This window comes from Haliotis cracherodii, unplaced genomic scaffold, assembly GCF_022045235.1.
Source record: "Haliotis cracherodii isolate W230 unplaced genomic scaffold, xgHalCrac1.p SCAF_14, whole genome shotgun sequence".
Classification (NCBI taxonomy): Eukaryota; Metazoa; Mollusca; class Gastropoda; order Lepetellida; family Haliotidae; genus Haliotis; species Haliotis cracherodii.
In genome coordinates, this window is record NW_027266269.1 from 17170828 (window position 1) to 17193573 (window position 22746).

The 22746-nt window shown below is 42.3% G+C and overlaps 2 protein-coding genes across 5 annotated transcripts in view; one reads left to right on the forward strand and one right to left on the reverse strand.

The window, feature by feature from the left end:
- LOC139461037 (intermembrane lipid transfer protein VPS13A-like) overlaps positions 1-10485 on the forward strand; it is a 142129-nt gene extending 131644 nt beyond the window's left edge. For all 4 annotated transcript variants that reach the window (XM_071242534.1, XM_071242536.1, XM_071242537.1 and 1 more), the window contains 4 exons: positions 1915-2009; positions 2243-2366; positions 4947-5024; positions 7880-10485. In XM_071242534.1, the coding sequence (XP_071098635.1) occupies positions 1915-2009; positions 2243-2366; positions 4947-5024; positions 7880-7924 (342 nt within the window). In that variant the 3' untranslated portion in view covers positions 7925-10485. The remainder of the gene's footprint in view (positions 1-1914; positions 2010-2242; positions 2367-4946; positions 5025-7879) is intronic.
- A 2913-nt stretch (positions 10486-13398) lies between these two features.
- Positions 13399-16813, reverse strand: LOC139460593 (uncharacterized). Its single transcript, XM_071242060.1, has 4 exons — positions 16678-16813; positions 15256-15517; positions 14109-14282; positions 13399-13792 (listed from the first exon to the last, which is right to left on the reverse strand). The coding sequence occupies exons 2-4, from the start codon at positions 15497-15499 to the stop codon at positions 13578-13580; spliced, it is 633 nt and encodes a 210-aa protein (XP_071098161.1). The 5' UTR covers positions 15500-15517; positions 16678-16813; the 3' UTR covers positions 13399-13577.
- Positions 16814-22746: the final 5933 nt, after the last annotated feature.

The following is a 22746-nucleotide window of genomic DNA, read 5'->3' on the forward strand; positions in this document are numbered from 1 at the left end:
GTATTAGAGAACATCTCCACTCTCCCCATCTGTGCTGATCTGGTCACTTGTGTATAAGAGAACATCCCCACTCTTCCCCATCTGTGCTGATCTGGTCACTTGTGTATAAGAGAACATCCCCACTCTCCCCATCAGTGCTGATCTGGTCACTTGTGTATAAGAGAACATCACCACTCTCCCCATCAGTGCTGATCTGGTCACTTGTGTATTAGAGAACATCCCCACTCTTCCCCATCTGTGCTGATCTGGTCACTTGTGTATGAGAGAACATCCCCACTCTCCCCATCTGTGCTGATCTGGTCACTTGTGTATAAGAGAACATCCCCACTCTCCCCATCAGTGCTGATCTGGTCACTTGTGTATAAGAGAACATCCCCACTCTCCCCATCAGTGCTGATCTGGTCACTTGTGTATAAGAGAACATCCCCACTCTTCCGATCAGTGCTGATCTGGTCACTTGTGTATAAGAGAACATCCCCACTCTCCCCATCTGTGCTGATCTGGTCACTTGTGTATAAGAGAACATCCCCACTCTTCCCCATCTGTGCTGATCTGGTCACTTGTGTATAAGAGAACATCCCCACTCTCCCCATCAGTGCTGATCTGGTCACTTGTGTATAAGAGAACATCCCCACTCTTCCCCATCTGTTCTGATCTGGTCACTTGTGTATAAGAGAACATCCCCACTCTCCCCATCAGTGCTGATATGGTCACTTGTGTATAAGAGAACATCCCCACTCTTCCCCATCTGTGCTGATCTGGTCACTTGTGTATAAGAGAACATCCCCACTCTTCCCCATCTGTGCTGATCTGGTCACTTGTGTATAAGAGAACATCACCACTCTTCCCCATCAGTGCTGATCTGGTCACTTGTGTATAAGAGAACATCCCCACTCTTCCCCATCTGTGCTGATCTGGTCACTTGTGTATTAGAGAACATCTCCACTCTGCCCATCTGTGCTGATCTGGTCACTTGTGTATAAGAGAACATCCCCACTCTGCCCATCTGTGCTGATCTGGTCACTTGTGTATAAGAGAACATCCCCACTCTTCCCCATCTGTGCTGATCTGGTCACTTGTGTATAAGAGAACATCACCACTCTTCCCCATCTGTGCTGATCTGGTCACTTGTGTATAAGAGAACATCCCCACTCTTCCCCATCAGTGCTGATCTGGTCACTTGTGTATGAGAGAACATCCCCACTCTCCTCATCTGTGCTGATCTGGTCACTTGTGTATAAGAGAACATCCCAACTCTCCCCATCTGTGCTGATCTGGTCACTTGTGTATAAGAGAACATCCCCACTCTTCCCCATCTGTGCTGATCTGGTCACTTGTGTATAAGAGAACATCCCCACTCTTCCCCATCTGTGCTGATCTGGTCACTTGTGTATAAGAGAACATCTCCACTCTTCCCCATCAGTGCTGATCTGGTCACTTGTGTATAAGAGAACATCCCCACTCTTCCCCATCTGTGCTGATCTGGTCACTTGTGTACAAGAGAACATCTCCACTCTCCCCATCTGTGCTGATCTGGTCACTTGTGTATAAGAGAACATCCCCACTCTCCCCATCTGTGCTGATCTGGTCACTTGTGTATTAGAGAACATCACCACTCTCCCCATCAGTGCTGATCTGGTCACTTGTGTATTAGAGAACATCACCACTCTTCCCCATCTGTGCTGATCTGGTCACTTGTGTATAAGAGAACATCCCCACTCTCCCCATCTGTGCTGATCTGGTCACATGTAGCATGAATGACTATCGGTGACTTTTTAGGAAATAAGGAATTAAGGGGATGGTTTTGACCACTTGATAAACAAACATCCCTGATACTGAGCAAATTTGATGATTTTTGACTGAGACTGATTTTTCACACTAAGTTCAGTATTGCCGTGGTTCCATGTGTTTCAGGAGACTGAGAAGGGGAAATATGCTGCCTCAGACGAGTATTTGGCCCACGTGGTCATCAGTAAGGACGGGAAACTTGTGTTCCTTGTACTGGACAAGTAAGTAGATACTTGCTCCCTTGTAATCTTGGCAACTAACCGACTGTCTATAGGTTACATGACATGCTGCTAGTTGTAATGGCTGGTTATTTTGCTGTCATTATAGGGAAGGTTAATTGTGGATTTAGATGTTCAAATGCATTTTGATTATTGCTTGGCTGGTTTAAATGTTTACATGTACAAGTTTACTGATGATTTTAGCATGTTACAGACCCTTGTCTCTGTGTTTCTAGGCGAATTTTACTTGCTAAGAGAGGAGAAATCTTCGGATCATGGGACTGTGAATGGACGTACACATGGCCAGATCTGAAAGAGGGTCCCAAGAAGACTGCAAGGGGCATTGAGATTATCCTCAAGGTGCGTTCACATCAGTGGCTGGTTTCTGGGGATCTCAACTTCTTGTAACCAGACATGACATATTTCTGTCAGTGTTTTGTTTTTGTTATTTGTGTTTCGATGTAGAACATTTCTCTTTGGGAGGTGTACACAGTGGTCTATCATGAAGAAGACAAGTATTTTTTGTCATTCTTCAGTGACATGTCTGTGTAACATGATGGTAGACTGAGATCTGTGTTATAGGTGGTAGACTGAGATCTGTGTTATAGATGGTAGACTGAGATCTGTGTTATAGGTGGTAGACTGAGATCTGTGTTATAGGTGGTAGACTGAGATCTGTGTTATAGATGGTAGACTGAGATCTGTGTTATAGATGGTAGACTGAGATCTGTGTTATAGGTGGTAGACTGAGATCTGTGTTATAGATGGTAGACTGAGATCTGTGTTATAGGTGGTAGACTGAGATCTGTGTTATAGATGGTAGACTGAGATCTGTGTTATAGGTGGTAGACTGAGATCTGTGTTATAGGTGGTAGACTGAGATCTGTGTTATAGATGGTAGACTGAGATCTGTGTTATAGGTAGTAGACTGAGATCTGTGTTATAGGTGGTAGACTGAGATCTGTGTTATAGATGGTAGACAGATCTGTGTTACAGGTGGTAGACTGAGATCTGTGTTATAGATGGTTGACGGAGATCTGTGTTATAGGTGGTAGACTGAGATCTGTGTTGTAGATGGTTGACTGAGATCTGTGTTATAGATGGTTGACTGAGATCTGTGTTATAGGTGGTAGACTGAGATAAGTGTTATAGATGGGAGACTGTGATCTATGATATAGACGGTTGACTGAGATCTGTGTTATAGATGGTAGACTGAGATATGTGTTATAGATGGTTGACTGAGATCTGTGTTATAGATGGTTGACTGAGATCTGTGTTATAGATGGTTGACTGAGATCTGTGTTATAGGTGGTAGACTAAGATCTGTGTTATAGGTGGTAGACTGAGATCTGTGTTATAGATGGTTGACTGAGATCTGTGTTATAGGTGGTAGACTGAGATCTGTGTTATAGATGGTTGACTGAGATCTGTGTTATAGATGGTTGACTGAGATCTGTGTTATAGATGGTAGACCGAGATCTGTGTTATAAATGGTAGACTGAGATCTGTGTTATAGATGGTAGACCGAGATCTGTGTAATAGATGGTAGACTGAGATCTGTGTAATAGATGGATGACTGAGATCTGTGTTATAGGTGGTAGACTGAGATCTGTGTTATAGGTGGTAGACTGAGATCTGTGTTATAGATGGTTGACTGAGATCTGTGTTATAGGTGGTAGACTGAGATCTGTGTTATAGATGGTTGACTGAGATCTGTGTTATAGATGGTTGACTGAGATCTGTGTTATAGATGTGAGACTGAGATCTGTGTTATAGATGTGAGACTGAAATCTGTACTATTGATGGCAGACTCAAATGTGTTATGTATGGGAGACTGAAGTCTGTGTTATAGATGTGAGACTGAAGTCTGTGTTATAGATGTGAGACTGAAATCTATGTTATGTATGGGAGACTGAGATCTGTGTTGTATATGGGAGACTGAAGTCTGTGTTATAAATGTGAGACTGAAATCTGTGTTATAGATGTGAGACTGAAATATGTGTTATAGATGTGAGACTGAAGTCTGTGTTATAGATGTGAGACTGAGATCTGTGTTATGTATGGGAGACTGAGATCTGTGTTGTAGGTGGTAGACTGAGATGTGTGTTTTAGATGTGAGACTGAAGTCTGTGTTATGTATGGGAGACTGAAGTCTGTGTTATAGATGTGAGACTGAAGTCTGTGTTATGTATGGGAGACTGAAGTCTGTGTTATAGATGTGAGACAGATCTGTGTTATAGATGGGAGACTGAAATCTGTACTATTGATGGCAGACTCAAATGTGTTATGTGTGTGAGACTGAAGTCTGTGTTATAGATGTGAGACTGAAGTCTGTGTTATAGATGTGAGACTGAAGTCTGTGTTATAGATGTGAGACTGAAATCTGTGTTATAGATGTGAGACTGAAGTCTGTGTTATAGATGTGAGACTGAAGTCTGTGTTATAGATGTGAGACTAAAGTCTGTGTTATAGATGTGAGACTGAAGTCTGTGTTATGTATGGGAGACTGAAGTCTGTGTTATAGATGTGAGACTAAAGTCTGTGTTATAGATGTGAGACTGAAGTCTGTGTTATAGATGTGAGACTGAAGTCTGTGTTATAGATGTGAAACTGAAGTCTGTGTTATGTATGGGAGACTGAAGTCTGTGTTATAGATGTGAGACTGAAGTCTGTGTTATAGATGTGAGACTGAAGTCTGTGTTATAGATGGGAGACTGAAGTCTGTGTTATAGATGCGAGACTGAGATCTGTGTTATAGATGGGAGACTGAAATCTGTACTATTGATGGCAGACTCAAATATGTTATGGATGGAAGACTGAGATTTGTTTTATGGATGGGAGATTGAGATCTGTGTTATTTGTGGGAGACTGAGATCTATGATGTAGATGTGAGACTGATTTCTATCAGTATGTTATAAGTTATGTATTTTCTTGTTGTAGGAGAAGGAGAAGAAGAAGTTTTTTGGCAGTAGTTCCTCTAAGAAGGAAGTGCCTATCTCTGACCCAGCCACTGCTGAGGTAACTTTGAAAGTTGTTATCAGCAAACACAGTAAAGCTGCAAAATATGTAAATGTTCGTCTTGGGAATGTTGATGAGGCTTTTATCAAACAGTGCAGGAAACATACATTATACATTACTTCTGTTAGTGGGTATAAATTACAAACCTCACATGGATACCAAATGTTTATCTAATTGGACACCATGTACATCAATCTTATGAAGATCTGATGACACAGCCATAGGTCGCGCCAAGTTTACTTCCTAATAAGCCAATCAGTGTTGTGGCTTCTAAATTCTGGGGACGAGTTAGCAAAGTATTCAGACAGGCATTTCTGATTTGTGTATCTCGACAAAGAACTTAACACGACCATCAGAAGGTCGGGGGTTCGATCCTCGGCCGCTTCATACCAAAATACATTAAAAGATCGTGCTTGGTTTTAAGGGGATAAAACAAGGACGGGTCTGCTCGGAGACAGTGTTCTGTATCTAAGTGGGGTGTCCATGTTAAACTGTGGCATAGTATTTCATGGGTCTAGCACTATAAATGCGACAGAAGTCTGGAGAAATAGACTGCCTCAATGGTCTAGCGGTAGAACGTCCGTCCAAAAAGCAGAAGTTCCAGGGTTCAGTCACCAGCCGCATCATACTAAAAGACGTTAAAAGATGGTACTTGTTGTAAACCCGGCATTAAGATGCTAAAACAAGGACTGGTCGACTTGGGAGTCAGTACACTGTGTCTGCGTGGGGTATTCATGTTAAACTGCATGGGATCTCAGTAGGCTAGCACTATAAATCGGCATCAGTCTGGACTAGTAAAAGCAGACCCACACAGGCACTCACACATGCGTGCATGTCGCTTATATAAGTGCAATAATCTTGGACGCAATGTTAAACCCCATTTCACCTCACCTCACCTCACCTGGACAAGTACAGGCATGCAAGGTCACTATATATATATATAAGTGCAATCAGCTTGACTGCGATGTTAACCCCATTTGAGGCAATGAGTCCTGGAAGTTAAGAGTGCCAGTATAAGAATGAAGACTGCACTTACTATACAACAGTAGCCATGTGGGGCCAGGCTCAATAATAAGGTACATGTGGTGAAGGAAACGGTTGTCTACCGATCATGGTCCAAACAAGGCATTAGATATATTTATGATGTTGATGAAAAGGGACGCTCTCCATCATTTGTACAATCATGGAGAATTATAACATTAAAATTAATTATGTCAACTAATGAGCCTGATCCACTCTATCGGAATACTGTCGACAACAGAACATCCAGAAGCTGAAGAAACTTAGTAACCCAATTTTACCATCAATTATTTCATCTGTTACAAACCATGAAATGTTCCCAATATTTCTAAAAACTAATTATGGACATGATTACCAAGAACCATTACTTTCCTGCTAAGATGTGAAATCTGCGAAGCAAATCATGAACATTAAAATCCTACACCGTTTAGGTGTACATAGTCATGTACATTTAAGTGGTTTCAATACCAACAAATTCTACCTACAAATTGGCTTGTGTACAAGACGGGAGACATGGACAGTGACATGTGTAGGTATTGCTCACCTGTCTTAGGAATGTATGCCCCTTCTGGTCCAATAGGAAAAAAATGGCTTCTTAATGAAGGGCAAATGACCATTCATATCTGAAAAGAAACCATGTTGCTTGAATATTGTTTACAAAACAATAATCCATAATATTGGTGCTGACAAAAGTTATTTTTAACAAAAGAATCAAACACAGATTCCGATATTCCTGTTTATCATACAATGGGTAGGTTTCTCGGCAGGATAAAGCCAACGGATAAAAACGATATCCGTTGGGGTCATATGCGGATAGAGATGCAAATATCAAAGGTCAAGTAGGGACTACTTTCACTGTTTATAAACAAACATGGCGTCGCCCTCGTCATTCGGCAATCGAGTCAGAATTAACCATCGGGAATCTGGATAAACTACAGGGATAATTGCTATCATTATCAAAAGAACAATCTAATATACTGAAAATCAGTGTCTAAATGTGACGTAGCTAAGGCATTTTATAAGTTTTGGCAACCTTGTAGATATAAATTTCGAAACAATTTTATGAGGGCATCAGCAGTCATATATGTGCTTGAAACCTTCTCCACAAATGAAAATAGTTGGATTTGGCCGAAATATGTTTGAATTGTTACCATGTTTTGTTTTGTCGCTGTGTGTACATCTGACTACACTTCTTAACGTTATGACAGGACAGATCGACTGTCAACGTCTGACTGTGGTCGTGACGTCTCATAAACTAGGGTTAGAGTGTGTGTTTGGGGATGGTAAATATCCTCGGCCGCTTCATACCAAAATACATTAAAAGATTGTGCTTGGTTTTAAGGGGATAAAACAAGGACGGGTCTGCTCGGAGACAGTGTTCTGTATCTAAGTGGGGTGTCCATGTTAAACTGTGGCATAGTATTTCAGGGGTCTAGCACTATAAAGGCTCGCTAAATACAATGTTTATTCCTAATGCAGGATATTTACCATCCCCAAACACACTCGCGTGATAACCTCTATAAATCCAACAGGAGCTCACTCAATATCATTTATGAACAAAGTACATTACAAATGTAAACTATGACACTGGATATTTCAACAAGTACTGGTCAAGCTGTCCTTTACTCTTCTCGTAATGCACCACAACTATATGTGTAATATACACACTTATACCAGGAAAGTGCAACAGAATATAAAGTTACAAACAATCATCATGTCAGCTACAACTTTCAAACTATACAAGGTGTGCCTGGTATGTGTTATGTAATACAATGCATGTGTTGCTGTGTCTACATGGTACTTATTTCATGAAATTATTGTGGGTTTTCTTCCAGCGAATCGTCACAAAGATTGAAGAGGCTATGGCCAGAATGAAGTAATGTGTGTAGGAGCTGTCAGAACCAAGTCCTTCTTCCTTGGCTGGAGTCCAGTGCAGCCAGGCTGGGCAGGCTGGGGAGCCCAGTACACTCCTCTGTGTTTGCATGAAGTGCCGACCTGTACTCTCTATGTCTGAAAGGTTGTGTCTTGTATTCATGACTACGGTGAAAGACAAGATTACCTGAAATCCGTTTGATGAAACAATGGCAGATATGATATTTTCATGATTTGGCCCCACATGGGATAGAGAATATATATGTCAATAAATGATATTAATCGACACATCAGGGTAAAGCTTGTCTGGTAAATGCTGTAGTGCTATCTACTTCAACTGAGTAGTGCTAATGTCCCCTTGTTTTGAGCCAGTCTATTTTGTTCTAAACAGTCCCATCAACCCCTATGTTGCCATGGAATAGCTGTAAAAGTAATGAAAGCCAAGAATGTTGTAGCTGATGGTTGTGTCCAGCTGTCTGTCAGCGACATGTCCATGTTTCTTTTGTTTTGAAGACTAGTCATTGTTTAGATGCTTGATTTGTTATCCCGACCCACACGAGAGTGTGTTGTGGAGTATTCCTGTGGTAGCCCTGACAATGCTCAGTCCTGTGTGAACAACGTGCACATCATGTCACATTTCCTGTCTTGCCAAGTGTTTGGGAGAAACCTTGCATTCTTGAATCTGGTAGATAATGAAATGTATGTCACAGTGATTAAATGAATGTAATGGACAGGATTCAAAGCAGTTGTTAGAACAAGAGGTGTTCTTGTGTTATCGCCTTATATAACCACCCCAGCAATATTGTGTGTTGTGCTACATATGCATGTGTTCTGCTTCACCTATGGTGCTATTCATTTGCTTGTTTCCATCTAGGTAGTCTGCCCGGATCACACACTGTCGTATATCTATGTCTACTCTGCTGTCATTTATTCCACAGTTTTTTGTGTGACAAGCAGTTTCAGGCATATATGAAATATATATTATGCTATTTGGGGTGTTAATATTTTAGTTAATATTTGTACATGAAGCGATCATGTACATCTTTATAAAATGTATGAAAACATTATATGAATATAGTGTTGAATTGAACGATTTTGCTGACATTCGTCAATATGCAAGCTGCTGAACTCTGCCTGGCCTTACACCAGTATTGGTGAGGGAGCCAGGGCGAGGTCTCATGGTTCAACCGACTGTTCCAGCAGTATTCCCCCTGGTTGCTTGGCTTGGCTGGCTCTACACGGAGACGCAGCCACAAGCCTCATTCACCAGCGTTGTGGGTAAATCACAGCTAGGTTCTGGGAGAGCTTGCACCAAGTGTAGCTATGCAGACCAAGCAGTGCCCCTGTCTGTTGTGTGTGTGTCGTCTGCTACTCTCTAGAGTTGTGACAGGGTATTAGCTGAACATCATGCAAAAATGATTATCTATACAGTGTGATGTTATTTAATTTCTTTTGATATAATTCAAGTTTTATGACACTTTGTTGTAAGATTCTGTATATTTTAGTGGAACTGATTTCTTGAGTTTTATTTTCCTTTGTTGTGATTTTATAGTTTAAATGCTTTTGAAGGCAGCATATTTCCCTATGTGAGGCATGGTAGTGCTCCAGTATGTCGCCCCAATGAGACAGGTCCAGCTTCAGGCCTCATCCAGCCTGTCACATACTCCATACAAGTATTACCTTTTGGTCATGAAGGATTTATTTATGGGCAAATTTGAACAGCATAATGTGTCAATATGTTTGCAACTTGCAGGCCTAGGTATACCGGGGTAGTTGTGCTTCGATAAAAAAAATGATGAAATCCCAAAATGCTATGCTTTCTGCATTTTCAATTTTTTTCTCCCTTTTCTGTAGCGTTGTATTTTATGGGATTTAAAGGTTTCAAGTCTTAAATGATGTTTGAGGTGTGATGAAAAAACTTAACATGTGTCAGTTGATCTCATTTCTAGCTGTCACAAATAATGACCCTACTCCTGACCCCTGAGCTCCCTTCAACTTCTTGTTCATGTCCCTCCCTGTAACAGGAATTCAGCTTTAGTCCAGTCCCGGTATTTACCCCCATCAGTGTCGGCGGCCTGCAACCTGCCTTCTAACCGTAATAGTTCTAATTCAGTATGCATGTTTATTCATATCGCCTAAAGGGACTTCTGAATAATACCTTGTCTTTCAACTCTCCTGTATACTTTTCTATTTTTTTTCTATGTGTAGTAACTTACAAATGTGTGTGAGCTTGTATCGTGAGTCCCCCAAGCACACAGAAGGGCCCGTGACTGGGGCCCACATACAGCAGCCCCACCCCGCATGTGCTGGGCGGGGGACATTATATCCCAGTACTAACTAGCAATATTATGTAAAGCTTTTACTGTAGTGAAGTGGGCTGTGGTCCGTGTGGGGACAGGGAGATGCACCTGCATGGTGGTGGCTGTAGCATTGCTAGAGGACTGTAGTGGAGGCTTGTTAGAGCAACACAACCCATGGTGGTATCATGCACACCTAACAGTGTAATGTGTAGTAGAATGAATGTATTTTAATTCATGCCAGCCATTTTGAAATTAAACAGTAAAATGTTGTTTTTGTTTAGTTGATTTGTTGATATATACTGATCGTGTATACTACAAGTGTCAGAAACGTGTAGGAACATGCCAGAGTTACAGTGCCAGAAACATGCATTGTAACAACAGTGCTGGGAACATGCATTGTAACAATAGTGTCAGGGACATGCATTGTAACAACAGTGCCGGGAACATGCATTGTAACAACAGTGTCGGGAACATGCATTGTAACAACAGTGCCGGGAACATGCATTGTAACAACAGTGTCGGGGACATGCATTGTAACAATAGTGTCAGGGACATGCATTGTAACAACAGTGCCGGGAACATGCATTGTAACAACAGTGTCGGGGACATGCATTGTAACAACAGTGCCGGGAACATGCATTGTAACAACAGTGCCGGGAACATGCATTGTAACAACAGTGTCAGGGACATGCATTGTAACAACAGTGTCGGGAACATGCATTGTAACAACAGTGCCGGGGACTTGCATTGTAACAACAGTGTCGGGGACATGCATTGTAACAAATGAGCCACCAGGAACTCAGAAACCGTTCAAAGAACACTGGTAGTTATATAAACAGGGCTATTTATACCAGAAAACAAAAACGTGATCATTAAGACACACTTAGAGTACAATTAAAGCCAATCAGGCAAAGGTCAAAACAGAAACTTGCCGTTCACAGATACCTTTGTAATATCGACATTAGTGCATTATTAGTAGCCATTATGAATGTCCTCAGAGTTTCAGTCAAGGGTTTCTTCACTTGTCCATTAGTATTGGACTTAAAGAATTATCATTTTCAATATGTCCTGCGTGTCATCGTCTTCAACAAAGTAAACATTTTAAAAAATCAAAATGGTCACTGCTACAGCTCGTTTTAGTGGAAATACTGCCTCTTGCCAACCTATTCTCAGTCACCATTGAGCATTGTCTTCAGATTTGCAGAAGATTATTATTGAAAACGTCAAGCGTGTCCTGCTCGTTCTTCACTCCGTTCGGGTACTCATGACGCCGATAAACGAACGCAACAAAGAAACGAAACAACTGCTGTATTATTGTAGAATGGTAATGAATGCCCTGCACCAAATCAGTATACCCAGTTTGTTGTGCTCAGCAACAACAATTTGAAAAGATGTATAAGAAACTATGATGTTTTGAAATGCGACAATGATATTGTCCACTTACAGGATGGGTCTCCCCGCACTAGGGAAGTGTAGCATTACGTGGCGTGTCGGGTACCCTTTCCTGTGTGCCTGCCCTGAGATAGGGGTCTACAGACTCATGCAGTGTGTGATGGGAGCCATGGCCCACTCCTTGATTGGAATTGTGAATCGAACTCTGCCTCTGTGGTTGTGATATGGCAAGGCCAAGATATGATTTCCACTGTCAACAACTTGATGACGTCATCAAGAGGTCCAATGACTGACAGTACATGTGCAGAGGGTCTCCCTATTGAGATATACCATCATACGGAACACATGAGTTTTGTCAGTGCAACATTTTATGCACAAAAACAATTAAATAACAAATCCAGTCTTAGATATTTTTATTTTCCCATAAAAGTTTCAGCCCTACGGATGTTAATGACTACTTTACGCTAGATTAGGCTCACATTTAGTCTCTGAAATGAAAACATTAAAGGATAGTATATTTGTTGAATTGTCTGTCAATACATGATACGAAGGAGCCAAGAGCATGCTTTCACTATTTTGCCTTTTGCCTTTTACCCATAATGAAAGATGTTTCGGCAGATATTCGAGATTGATTATCTTGGGCTAACATTATATATTGATTATCAGGCCTGATGACATTAACACTTGCCTCACTAGCTAATTGTTACTTGAATGGGCTGTTTGAGTGCCTGGTATTATATATGACTACTCTGGATTCGTCGTGTGTGCGTGAGTTCTTGCGTGCGTGCGTGCTGGAATATATGCGTTTTGAGAGGATGCGGAGGGCTTCCTTGAACCAGTGCTGTGGCACATTTACCCAGTGTATTCCAAGTATGGTGTCTGTTCTGTCTCTGAAACCTCCTGGAACGAGACTGGAATAGTAAAATGACGAGTTATGAAACGTCAGCCATATTATGTTGTTTATTACTCAATTCATCACAGTTTTGTAAAGTTGTCGATTTAAGCTGAAATTATTCGTACTCTAGGGTGCACAGTCAATATGTGTAATCGGGGCTCGCGGAAGGAGAATACACCAGGTACTATGTTGAGAAGAAATTATCCACAAGGATTGGTTGACAAGTTCTAATAAACAAGTTTCTTTGATGAATGAATGTACTCTCTCCTGGGAAATGCCTACTGAGCTAGCAATATGACGCTCAGTCATTGGCCTGTTAGTCATCACCATATATATCGTGGATTGCCTGGATCACTTCTGGTGTTGCTGAAGTGACAGGCCTTCCAGGACGGGGGTCGTCTTCAAGGCTCTCCCGGCAAGGGGCATCCTCCCGTGGTGGCTTTTGGTGTTAAACCCTTTGTTCTGCAGTTACTTTGTCCACTTTCCAAAGGTCACGGACCACAGCTTATTTTACTGATTTGTCACAGCGAAACTATTTGCTCAGCTGACACTTGATTTTGCGGATATACCTCAAAGACGTCATATTGCACAATTACGCAGTTCCTTCTCAGAACTTAACAAACAACCATGAACCATGTCCTTGTACCAACGCAACTTGTGGTCCACAACAATGTCTGCAATCACACACCTTGCGGCAGCTTCATCAATTTACAATGCATGCATTAAAATTTGAGTTTACAAATGCTTTCCTATTTAAAGTTATCCTACTAAAAATAGGTAAAGATCCTTAACTCATTTGAGTAATAAACTACATGTTTCATGCTCGATACTAGTACCATGCTCAAGCCGGTCAATGGACCAGCGTGCACTCAGTTTTCACTGTCATCTCCCGGGGGATGACCGAAGCGGTCTGTGAACTGCGAAAAGGTCGGGACGTAATATATAATGAAGTTATATTCTGAGACAGTTTTGAATGTTTCCCTTTTTGAATGAGTATCGTTATGGTCGTTGGCCTGCATTACACAACAACAAGCTTTACAGAAAGAATCTTCAGCTCTTGGCAAGAGCGGCCAGCTACAGTTGGAAGTCGCCAGCTATTTTGGGCATGGCGATCTCGCAGATGAAGGACTTTTTTTTGGAGCAGGGGGACGGGTTCATGGCTCCACCCTTGGTGATCTCCAGGCATGTCTGATCTACCAAATGTTTGGCCATGTCGGGGATAATCGCCCCGTCCAGCCAGCGCCACACGCTTGCCACCTCTTCGCCCCCGAGGTAAGTGTTGGAGCCCACTGAAAGGCCACAACGTTCAAACATGAAAGGTCTATGAAAAAACAATAACACATTGTAAGTACTTCACATACGTAGACACAATTATCATATCAGTACACCATTCCACCCTCCACTGTGGAGGACAGAGTGTATACGTACATTATGACACCATGGGTGTTTGTGGGGGTGGGGGTGGGGGTGGGGGTGGGGGTGGGGGTGTCACTGTGGAGGACGGAGTGTATACGTACATTATGACACCATGGGTGTAAGTGTGTGTGTGTGTGTGTGTGTGGGGGGGGGGGGGGGGTCACTGTGAAGGAGGGAGTGTATACGTACATCCTTGCACTACTGTGGTGAGGAATGACAGCGCATATTCATCCTTGGGCATAGCTAGGTCGGCCCCATACTGCTGGCAGATGCTGCGGGACGCCTCGAAGGTCATTTTCTGGACAATCACCTTGATGCAGATGTTGTACACGTCGACGAAGGTAAAAGACGAGATGCACGGATCTGTAATCCATACTGGTCATCAATTTTATTAATAATGAATACAAGTACAGTCACTTGAGTGAGTGAGTGAGTGAGTGAGAGATGTTTAACAGTATTTCAGTCATGTCACTACGTGTCAGCCTACGTTTAGGAGACAAGCCTTGGGATATGCTGGGATTCCTTTACATCACATTGAGGGGTGGTCGGGTAGCCTAGTGGTTAAAGCGTTCGCTCGTCACGCCGAAGACCCGGGTTCGATTCCCGACATGGGTACAATGTGTGAAGCCCATGTGTGGTGTCCCCTGCCGTGATATTGCTGGAATATTGCTAAAAGCGGCGTAAAACCATACTCACTCACTCACTCACTTCTATCACATTGGATGTCCAAGTTACCACGAGAAGAAACAGTCTGCTGCCAGGTTTAATTGATAGGCCTTGATACCCATCTGTGTCTACATGTCTAATAAAGGAATTCCGAAGTTTAATTCATAAATATGTGTTCAGGGTATCACTGGATATCAGTCTCAAGACCGATAAGTAATTCTAGTCACCGGTCTCTCAGCAATCTTGACGAGGACACTTGCACAAAGAGATCTTAGCGCTAAGATGATCGTAACTCCCATACTTTAACATAGGCTTCCGATAGTCTTAGCGCTAAGATCGCTTTCTGCAAGTGGACCCAGGACACTTGACCTGTGTAGGACGAGGGACTGCTAGTTATATGGGTTGAATTCCATCTATAGTGTTAACATTGACCAATTTGACGAGGCAATAACATGTTACTGACACATGTAGTAATCAAAACGTTTCAAGTGTGTGCTGTGGCTATCGCCACGCGCCCGCGTTACATATCGTTTCAAATTATTGTGTGACAGAATTTCTTTGGATAGGTGACAAAGCTATGCAGAGACTTGTCCAGGGTATCTATGACAATAGATTGGAGGTACTGCTGGATGTGAGTGACATCGGTCCATCACACACGCCTACAGCCCACCTGCTCGACTGTAGTACTTATAGCCAGTGCTGAGGACTGTCTGGGAGATGTCGGGTCTGACGAGGCCGTCCACGAGGCTGCAGAGTCCGTCACTGTCGCGGTAGTAGAAGGAGAAGCAGGTGGAGGACACGGAGGAGCAGAGCTGGCCACAGTGGAGCTTGCTGCTGGCCCGGAAGGGTCCGGGCAGTGACATCAGGGCGACATCTCTCGCCACCAGCATGTACACCAGGGCTGTCGATGTCATCTCCGCTGTTGTGTGAAACTAGAGAAACAAGCATAAACAGTACAGGATACTACTAAACTTATACGAAATATACCTGTAATGTTTTTCTCTAAATAACATTGGTGATTCTGCCAGGTAGATCCTCGGATGAGTGAGTGCGTTGGGTTGAAAGCCGCATTGAACAGTATCTGCGTTATATCCCACCTTAATGTTAGAGGAATGACCATAGTGTGACAGGTCCTAGATGTTTAACACTTTTATAAAAATGATTTCTTTCTATAAACATAAGACATCTCTGCTAAACGCACGAGCATGGGCATGGGGCGGACATCACAAACGGAGTTCCAGATCAAATGCGTCTTTGTGAGAACAATAACCCGACTAATTTGGAGTTAATACGCACGAAACATTCCAAAAACCAAACTGAGTAATTACCCGGCGTAGACTTTTCAGCTTGTCAACCCGAACATCGTTACACATTATTATTTCCTGGTCGAATGCAGGCATCGCCAATACACAAACTGTGCTGCAGTGAATAATGCACCAGCTTCCCGAGGCGAGGGAGTTAACTGACTGTAAAAGTCCAGTTTCCATCCTTGCCGAATCAGGCTGTATTATGGAGTTACATTTTGGCTGTGCTAACGAGTCCATGCATAGTCCAATCAAAATCGCGTAACAAACTAGAAATCCGGTTTCTAAACAACATGGATTTCGTAAGACAAGTTCTATGGATGAACAACCTCTTTATTACAATAAGGGCGACGTTTCGGTGTAGATCCTAACACCTATATCAAGCAAGTGATAAAGGTGTTAGGATCTACACCGAAACGTCGCACTAATTGTAATAAAGAAGTTGTTCATCCATAGAACTTGTCTTCCTTCATCACGCCAACTTCTAAATGCCACTTAAAGTAACATGGATTTCAACGTACAGATTTCGGTCGACTGCAGGATTTGCAAAGCATGTGTAAAACTGGGCGTGGACATATTTTGCAAATTCTTTCATGTTTTTAATCATGGTGCTCACCTGATTCGATGCACCTCGCGAGATAAGACCCACTCAATTACAACACAAATCTTGACTATCGAGCAGATCGTCTTGATTGGGCGCCTCCATTTTGTTTGAATCAAATGCACGTGATACGAGAGATGAAATCTGATTGGTCAATAGGCAGGATTCTTCAATAGAAGGGACTTACCTTGTAATAGCCACTGGTGGCGCTACGATCGAGCCTGGAAATTCCAGTCGACTTCGGCAAGGGTGGAAACTGGACTTGTATAATCAGTTAACGCCCTTGCCTCGGGAAGATGATACTGAACATACGTGATACGACTCACTAAGTGTAAGAGAGGCACGTTGTTGTGAGTTGGCGACGGGCGACACACTTGGGGCTGCACGTGAACAGAAGAAAATTAGAAGTCACCTGAAACAGTATTTTAAGCAGAATTATTTTTAAAAATGTTTCCTCGTTGGTTTAAAACTACCCAATCGACTGGACCAAAGGGAGTAAACATGTATTGGATTTCGAAAGAAAGATATCAAATACTCAATGTGAATGATAACCTGATTATGAGTAAATGCTAAATGGCTTGACATATAATCTGGAGCCCTGCACCAAGAATAAAAACCGGGGATTCGACCCCACGAGCATCGTACTCTGGCACGACTCTTCTGGAGTGAGGAAAGTACCAAGTATAGTATCCCTGGACATCTAATCTACAACCAACTTGAAAACATCAATGTTCTTTTCATGTATGTGTTGTCACCTTTTAATCCCCTCCTTTAATATATTTTCGGAGCAGTGAGACCAATGTTACAGCGACAGCAAGTAGTCAATCCATGTGACCATAACTGCCCCACACATGATTCACAGGAGTAGAAGGTATGCAGTAGAACGGATGCCCGCACCAGGAAGTACCGATAACCAAAGGATATTTGACATGGTTACATTCATGCTGAATACAAACAACAAGCGAAGTCAATAATTCAACATTAAATTCGATATGATTTGGATAAAATTGAAACCTCGCAAGCTTGAAATCACTCTGGTTGTAAGTCTTCCAACTTGTATGATGACGAGCTCAACATGTCGTTATGTTCTACAGCCTTCTTTGTATGTCTTGTCCAACCACAGAACCTACAGAACCATTATCAAGATAGCATCGCCCTTGTTTGTAAAAAAATGATTCCAAATACATCACAGATAAAATAAAAATGAATTGGTTATTCTGTCTGTCGATCTACTTTCATCTGAGACTACTGAAAAAGAGTGATGAAAGTTTGCACGATGACTTTAGACATATGTTTCTTTGATGAGTTCGGAACTTTGTACAGGGCATTCCTACAGTGGACTCCAGATCAAGGATGTTGTCTTTGGGAGCACATTCCCAGAATATATGCATAGTGCTTCTAAGACTTTCAAATAAGATCCAGCAGCACCAGGAAATACTGTTCTGATAAAATATTTTTTCAGACTTTACAAAGTATTTCAATGTGGTGTGAATGCTATTTACTTTTAACACTGTTTAAGAAAAAGTATATTCCTAGTTTAAGTACACATCAGTACACACCATTCACCAGTTGGACCCCTGAGGTGTCAATCTTGTGGGAGACTTTTACGCCCGAGCGAGGAATCCTTTCCGAATCTTGTCGTAATTATTATGATTGATAAGAATGGAAGAAAACGTTTCCATTAATATATAGGCATGAATTAAAATATTCTGGATGGAATATCTGGGATGACTACAGGCTACGTGAATGTACCAATATTGGCTTATGGAAACACGTGTCACTAGTAGTAGTATTGTTACCAGCGTGCAAAGATGTTAGCTCCTCGGGTGGATTCAAGGCAACAACCAATCACTGTCACGAGACAATTACGTTTTTATATATGGACAAGACGCACGTGCCATTGACAGTGCACGCGATCGATGAGAAAAGCCCGTTACTCTGGTGAACGCGCGTTGACCAAAGAATGACATTTTAGCACACGCTAACTGACTGATGAGTTTAATGAACAGATTTTAATGAATATCATTAACTATGTATCTAGGTAATAACATTTATACGAGCTACATTCCTAAATGCATCAGGGCAAGGAAACTTACGATTGTCGGTGTAAGACTGTCTCAATAATGAACATGTGATGTTGATTCTACATCTCTGTTTGATGGTCCACGCGTTATTGTGAACTTCCTTGTCGTGTTAAATGCATTATACAGAACAGGTACAACGGCAGCTATGTGAAACACCTGTTAACATCTCAGAGTTGTGTGTTGTAGCAATATACATGCTGCATGACACACTGTTGTGTTTCTCCTCAGGGAAGTCTTTTTGTATTAGGCCTATATCTAAGGATGTGTTTTATGCATTTGTTTAGGATACTGTCTAAGTTGTGCTTGGTTAACACTGGTGTTCTCAGGTTAAATGGAATTAACCTTGGTTGCCAGAAATACGCTAATCTCAGTAAACAATCGAACACAAGTAATGTTATTACACAAAAATACATGTGAGCTATGTCTGCTGGTCCGAATCCCGACACAATGTGTTATCAGGGCTTATTTCAGGTATGTAATGGTCATGCTGGGACAGAGATACCAACCATATCTGACTAAGATACAGATCTGATTATAGACTCAATATGCAGGGCCGGGGAATCTATGAAACGAAAGAATAATGTCTACACACGGAATGCACACCCATGATATGATACAGATTGTGTTTATGTGAGAGAGGGCATATTAGCGTATAACCTATAATCCCTACCGGCACTCTAATGACAATGCGTCTTTGAAGAATACGAGTATGAAGTTGGTCTAGGAATTTAGGAGTTACACCTGGGGATAGCGTCCTCGTGTTATAACTAATGTAGTTCAGGACAATATTACACTTTGGTTACAACACATGGGGTAGTGCAAACTTTGATTCTTAATTCAGATGACTGATTCCCTTTTACTATAAAGTAATTATTTTTTTAATACGCATACCTTGCTTACTGGCATTTTACTCCTCTTGCATTTGACAATTCTGTTTAGTGTGGAACAAGTACTGTCTCACACGTCCTATCGTAAACCTTGTGTATGTAAATTCAAAAATCAAAATCAGCATCCATTTTTTCTCGACATTCATGTGATGCTCCAAACCACTTAGCGGTAATGAAGACGAATGACAATCTTCTCAGAGAGGACAGAGTGACGACAAACAGGAGACGCATAACGCGGCCGCAGTATAAAACAGCAGCTTGGTCTAATGTCAGGGGAAGACGCCGTGGGTAACAGCTAGCTGGAAGAAAGCAACAAGACTGAAGGTCTAGTGGCCATGTCTGTCCCCGAAGACGTCAGCTCGACCGGCTTGGCTGTGTGGTCACTTATTGGACATTTCGAATCAGGAAAGTAATAAAGCTGTCAATTTAAACAGAGGCAAATGATGTTTAGCAGAAGGTTAACTTTTATATTACAATATGTTCGTATGTAACACCTGGCCATTAGGGGTAAACTTGACAGCTGGCGCGAGTTGCCGATGGGGACATGCACATCCTTATCTGTCTCTCCTTCCACACGGACCACGTGTACAGTGCAAAGTTGAAAGATAGAGGTTCGCGTGTACATACACCGACTTATCTTGTATGTGGTATCGGTACTTTGAGTCGACAGCCTACCAGGCGGGTATAACATATAAGCAATAATGGCTCCAAGTACAACTTGTGCTTTACCTTATGTTCTTCCCCGTGCAACATTGCACGTAGGGGTGACAACGACCCACGCGCTATGTTCACTGTGCACCCTTTCCCTGCATAGAAGCTGCACTTCAGATTACAGTTAAATCATCGACCATCCATATTTATCGAATCAGTGTAATACACTGTTAATGCCTGACATGCTACAACTACATAGGTGTGTACTGGGGGATACTTACATAGCAGCAGGCAGTCGATGGCTGTCAACGCGCGCCATGGAGTCCTATGGAGGAGTTCTTGCAGCTGCACGAGAGTCACTCCTTGTTGTGTTGTAGTAAACCACAGTAATTATGTAGCACCACTTCTGTCTTCACAATGGCGGGAAGTTGGGCATTCATCCTGCTCTGTTGTCTAACTATCTGAATGCACGTATTATCAAAGTCAGAGCGGAAGTGATAATGAGCCGAGGGTTCGAGGCCCTGGACACAAAGGTGTAATCAGTGCTCAGCTATAGCAGTATAACAACGGTGTGATGAACGAAAGTGTAACGCGATTTCTAATCAGTCATATCACACGGCAGTATTCGTGTTAAGGAGTGAGTTGCCGCTTTCAGAGACATAATGACCATTCATACATCTGAACAGGTGATCAGGTATTCTAAATACTAAACGAATAACAACACTATACCTAACTCATTAAGTGACATATTTCCAATAAGATTTCATGATTACTAAACTAAAATTGCCAGCTCACGAAACTCTCCGCTCCTCTTCTGAAAAACTGTATCTGCGCGTGAGTGTTGTCATGTATACACCGCCATACTATGGTGGCCGTTGATAGGATGAATGAAGCACTATGTGTGAGTGTTGTCATGTATACACCGCCATACTATGGTGGCCGTTGATAGGATGAATGAAGCACTATGTGTGAGTGTTGTCATGTATACACCGCCATACTATGGTGGCCGTTGATAGGATGAATGAAGCACTATGTGTGAGTGTTGTCATGTATACACCGCCATACTATGGTGGCCGTTGATAGGATGAATGAAGCACTATGTGTGAGTGTTGTCATGTATACACCGCCATACTATGGTGGCCGTTGATAGGATGAATGAAGCACTATGTGTGAGTGTTGTCATGTATACACCGCCATACTATGGTTGCCGTTGATAGGATGAATGAAGCACTATGTGTGAGTGTTGTCATGTATACACCGCCATACTATGGTGGCCGTTGATAGGATGAATGAAGCACTATGTGTGAGTGTTGTCATGTATACACCGCCATACTATGGTGGCCGTTGATAGGATGAATGAAGCACTATGTGTGAGTGTTGTCATGTATACACAGCCATACTATGGTGGCCGTTGATAGGATGAATGAAGCACTATGTGTGAGTGTTGTCATGTATACACCGCCACACTATGGTGGCCGTTGATAGGATGAATGAAGCACTATGTGTGAGTGTTGTCATGTATACATCGCCACACTATGGTGGCCGTTGATAGGATGAATGAAGCACTATGTGTGAGTGTTGTCATGTATACACCGCCATACTATGGTGGCTGTTGATAGGATGAATGAAGCACTATGTGTGAGTGTTGTCATGTATACACCGCCACACTATGGTGGCCGTTGATAGGATGAATGAAGCGTTATGTGTGAGTGTTGTCATGTATACACCTCTACACTAAGGTGGCTGTTGATAGATGAATGAAGCACTATGTGTGAGAGTTGTCATGTATACACCTCTACACTAAAGTGGCTGTTGATAGGATGAATGAAGCACTATGTGTGAGTGTTGTCATGTATACATCGCCACACTATGGTGGCCGTTGATAGGATGAATGAAGCACTATGTGTGAGTGTTGTCATGTATACATCGCCACACTATGGTTGCCGTTGATAGGATGAATGAAGCACTATGTGTGAGTGTTGTCATGTATACACCGCCATACTATGGTGGCCGTTGATAGGATGAATGAAGCACTATGTGTGAGTGTTGTCATGTATACATCGCCACACTATGGTTGCCGTTGATAGGATGAATGAAGCGTTATGTGTGAGTGTTGTCATGTATACACCGCCACACTATGGTGGCCGTTGATAGGATGAATGAAGCACTATGTGTGAGTGTTGTCATGTATACACCGCCATACTATGGTGGCCGTTGATAGGATGAATGAAGCACTATGTGTGAGTGTTGTCATGTATACACCGCCATACTATGGTGGCCGTTGATAGGATGAATGAAGCACTATGTGTGAGTGTTGTCATGTATACATCGCCACACTATGGTTGCCGTTGATAGGATGAATGAAGCACTATGTGTGAGTGTTGTCATGTATACACCGTCACACTAAGGTGGCCGTTGATAGGATGAATGAAGCGTTATGTGTGAGTGCTGTCATGTATACATCGCCACACTAAGGTTGCCGTTGATAGGATGAATGAAGCACTATGTGTGAGTGCTGTCATGTATACATCGCCACACTATGGTGGCCGTTGATAGGATGAATGAAGCACTATGTGTGAGTGTTGTCATGTATACACCTCCACACTAACGTGGCTGTTGATAGGATGAATGAAG

Excerpts from the sequence above, each read along its gene's own strand:
- LOC139460593 (XM_071242060.1), bottom strand. The coding sequence starts at position 15,499 with ATGACATCGACAGCCCTGGTGTACATGCTGGTGGCGAGAGATGTCGCC. Across the intron at positions 14,283-15,255 it reads TAAGTACTACAGTCGAGCAG|ATCCGTGCATCTCGTCTTTT; the intron begins GTGGGCTGTAGG and ends TATGGATTACAG. Across the intron at positions 13,793-14,108 it reads CACCACAGTAGTGCAAGGAT|TGGGCTCCAACACTTACCTC; the intron begins GTACGTATACAC and ends GTGGCCTTTCAG.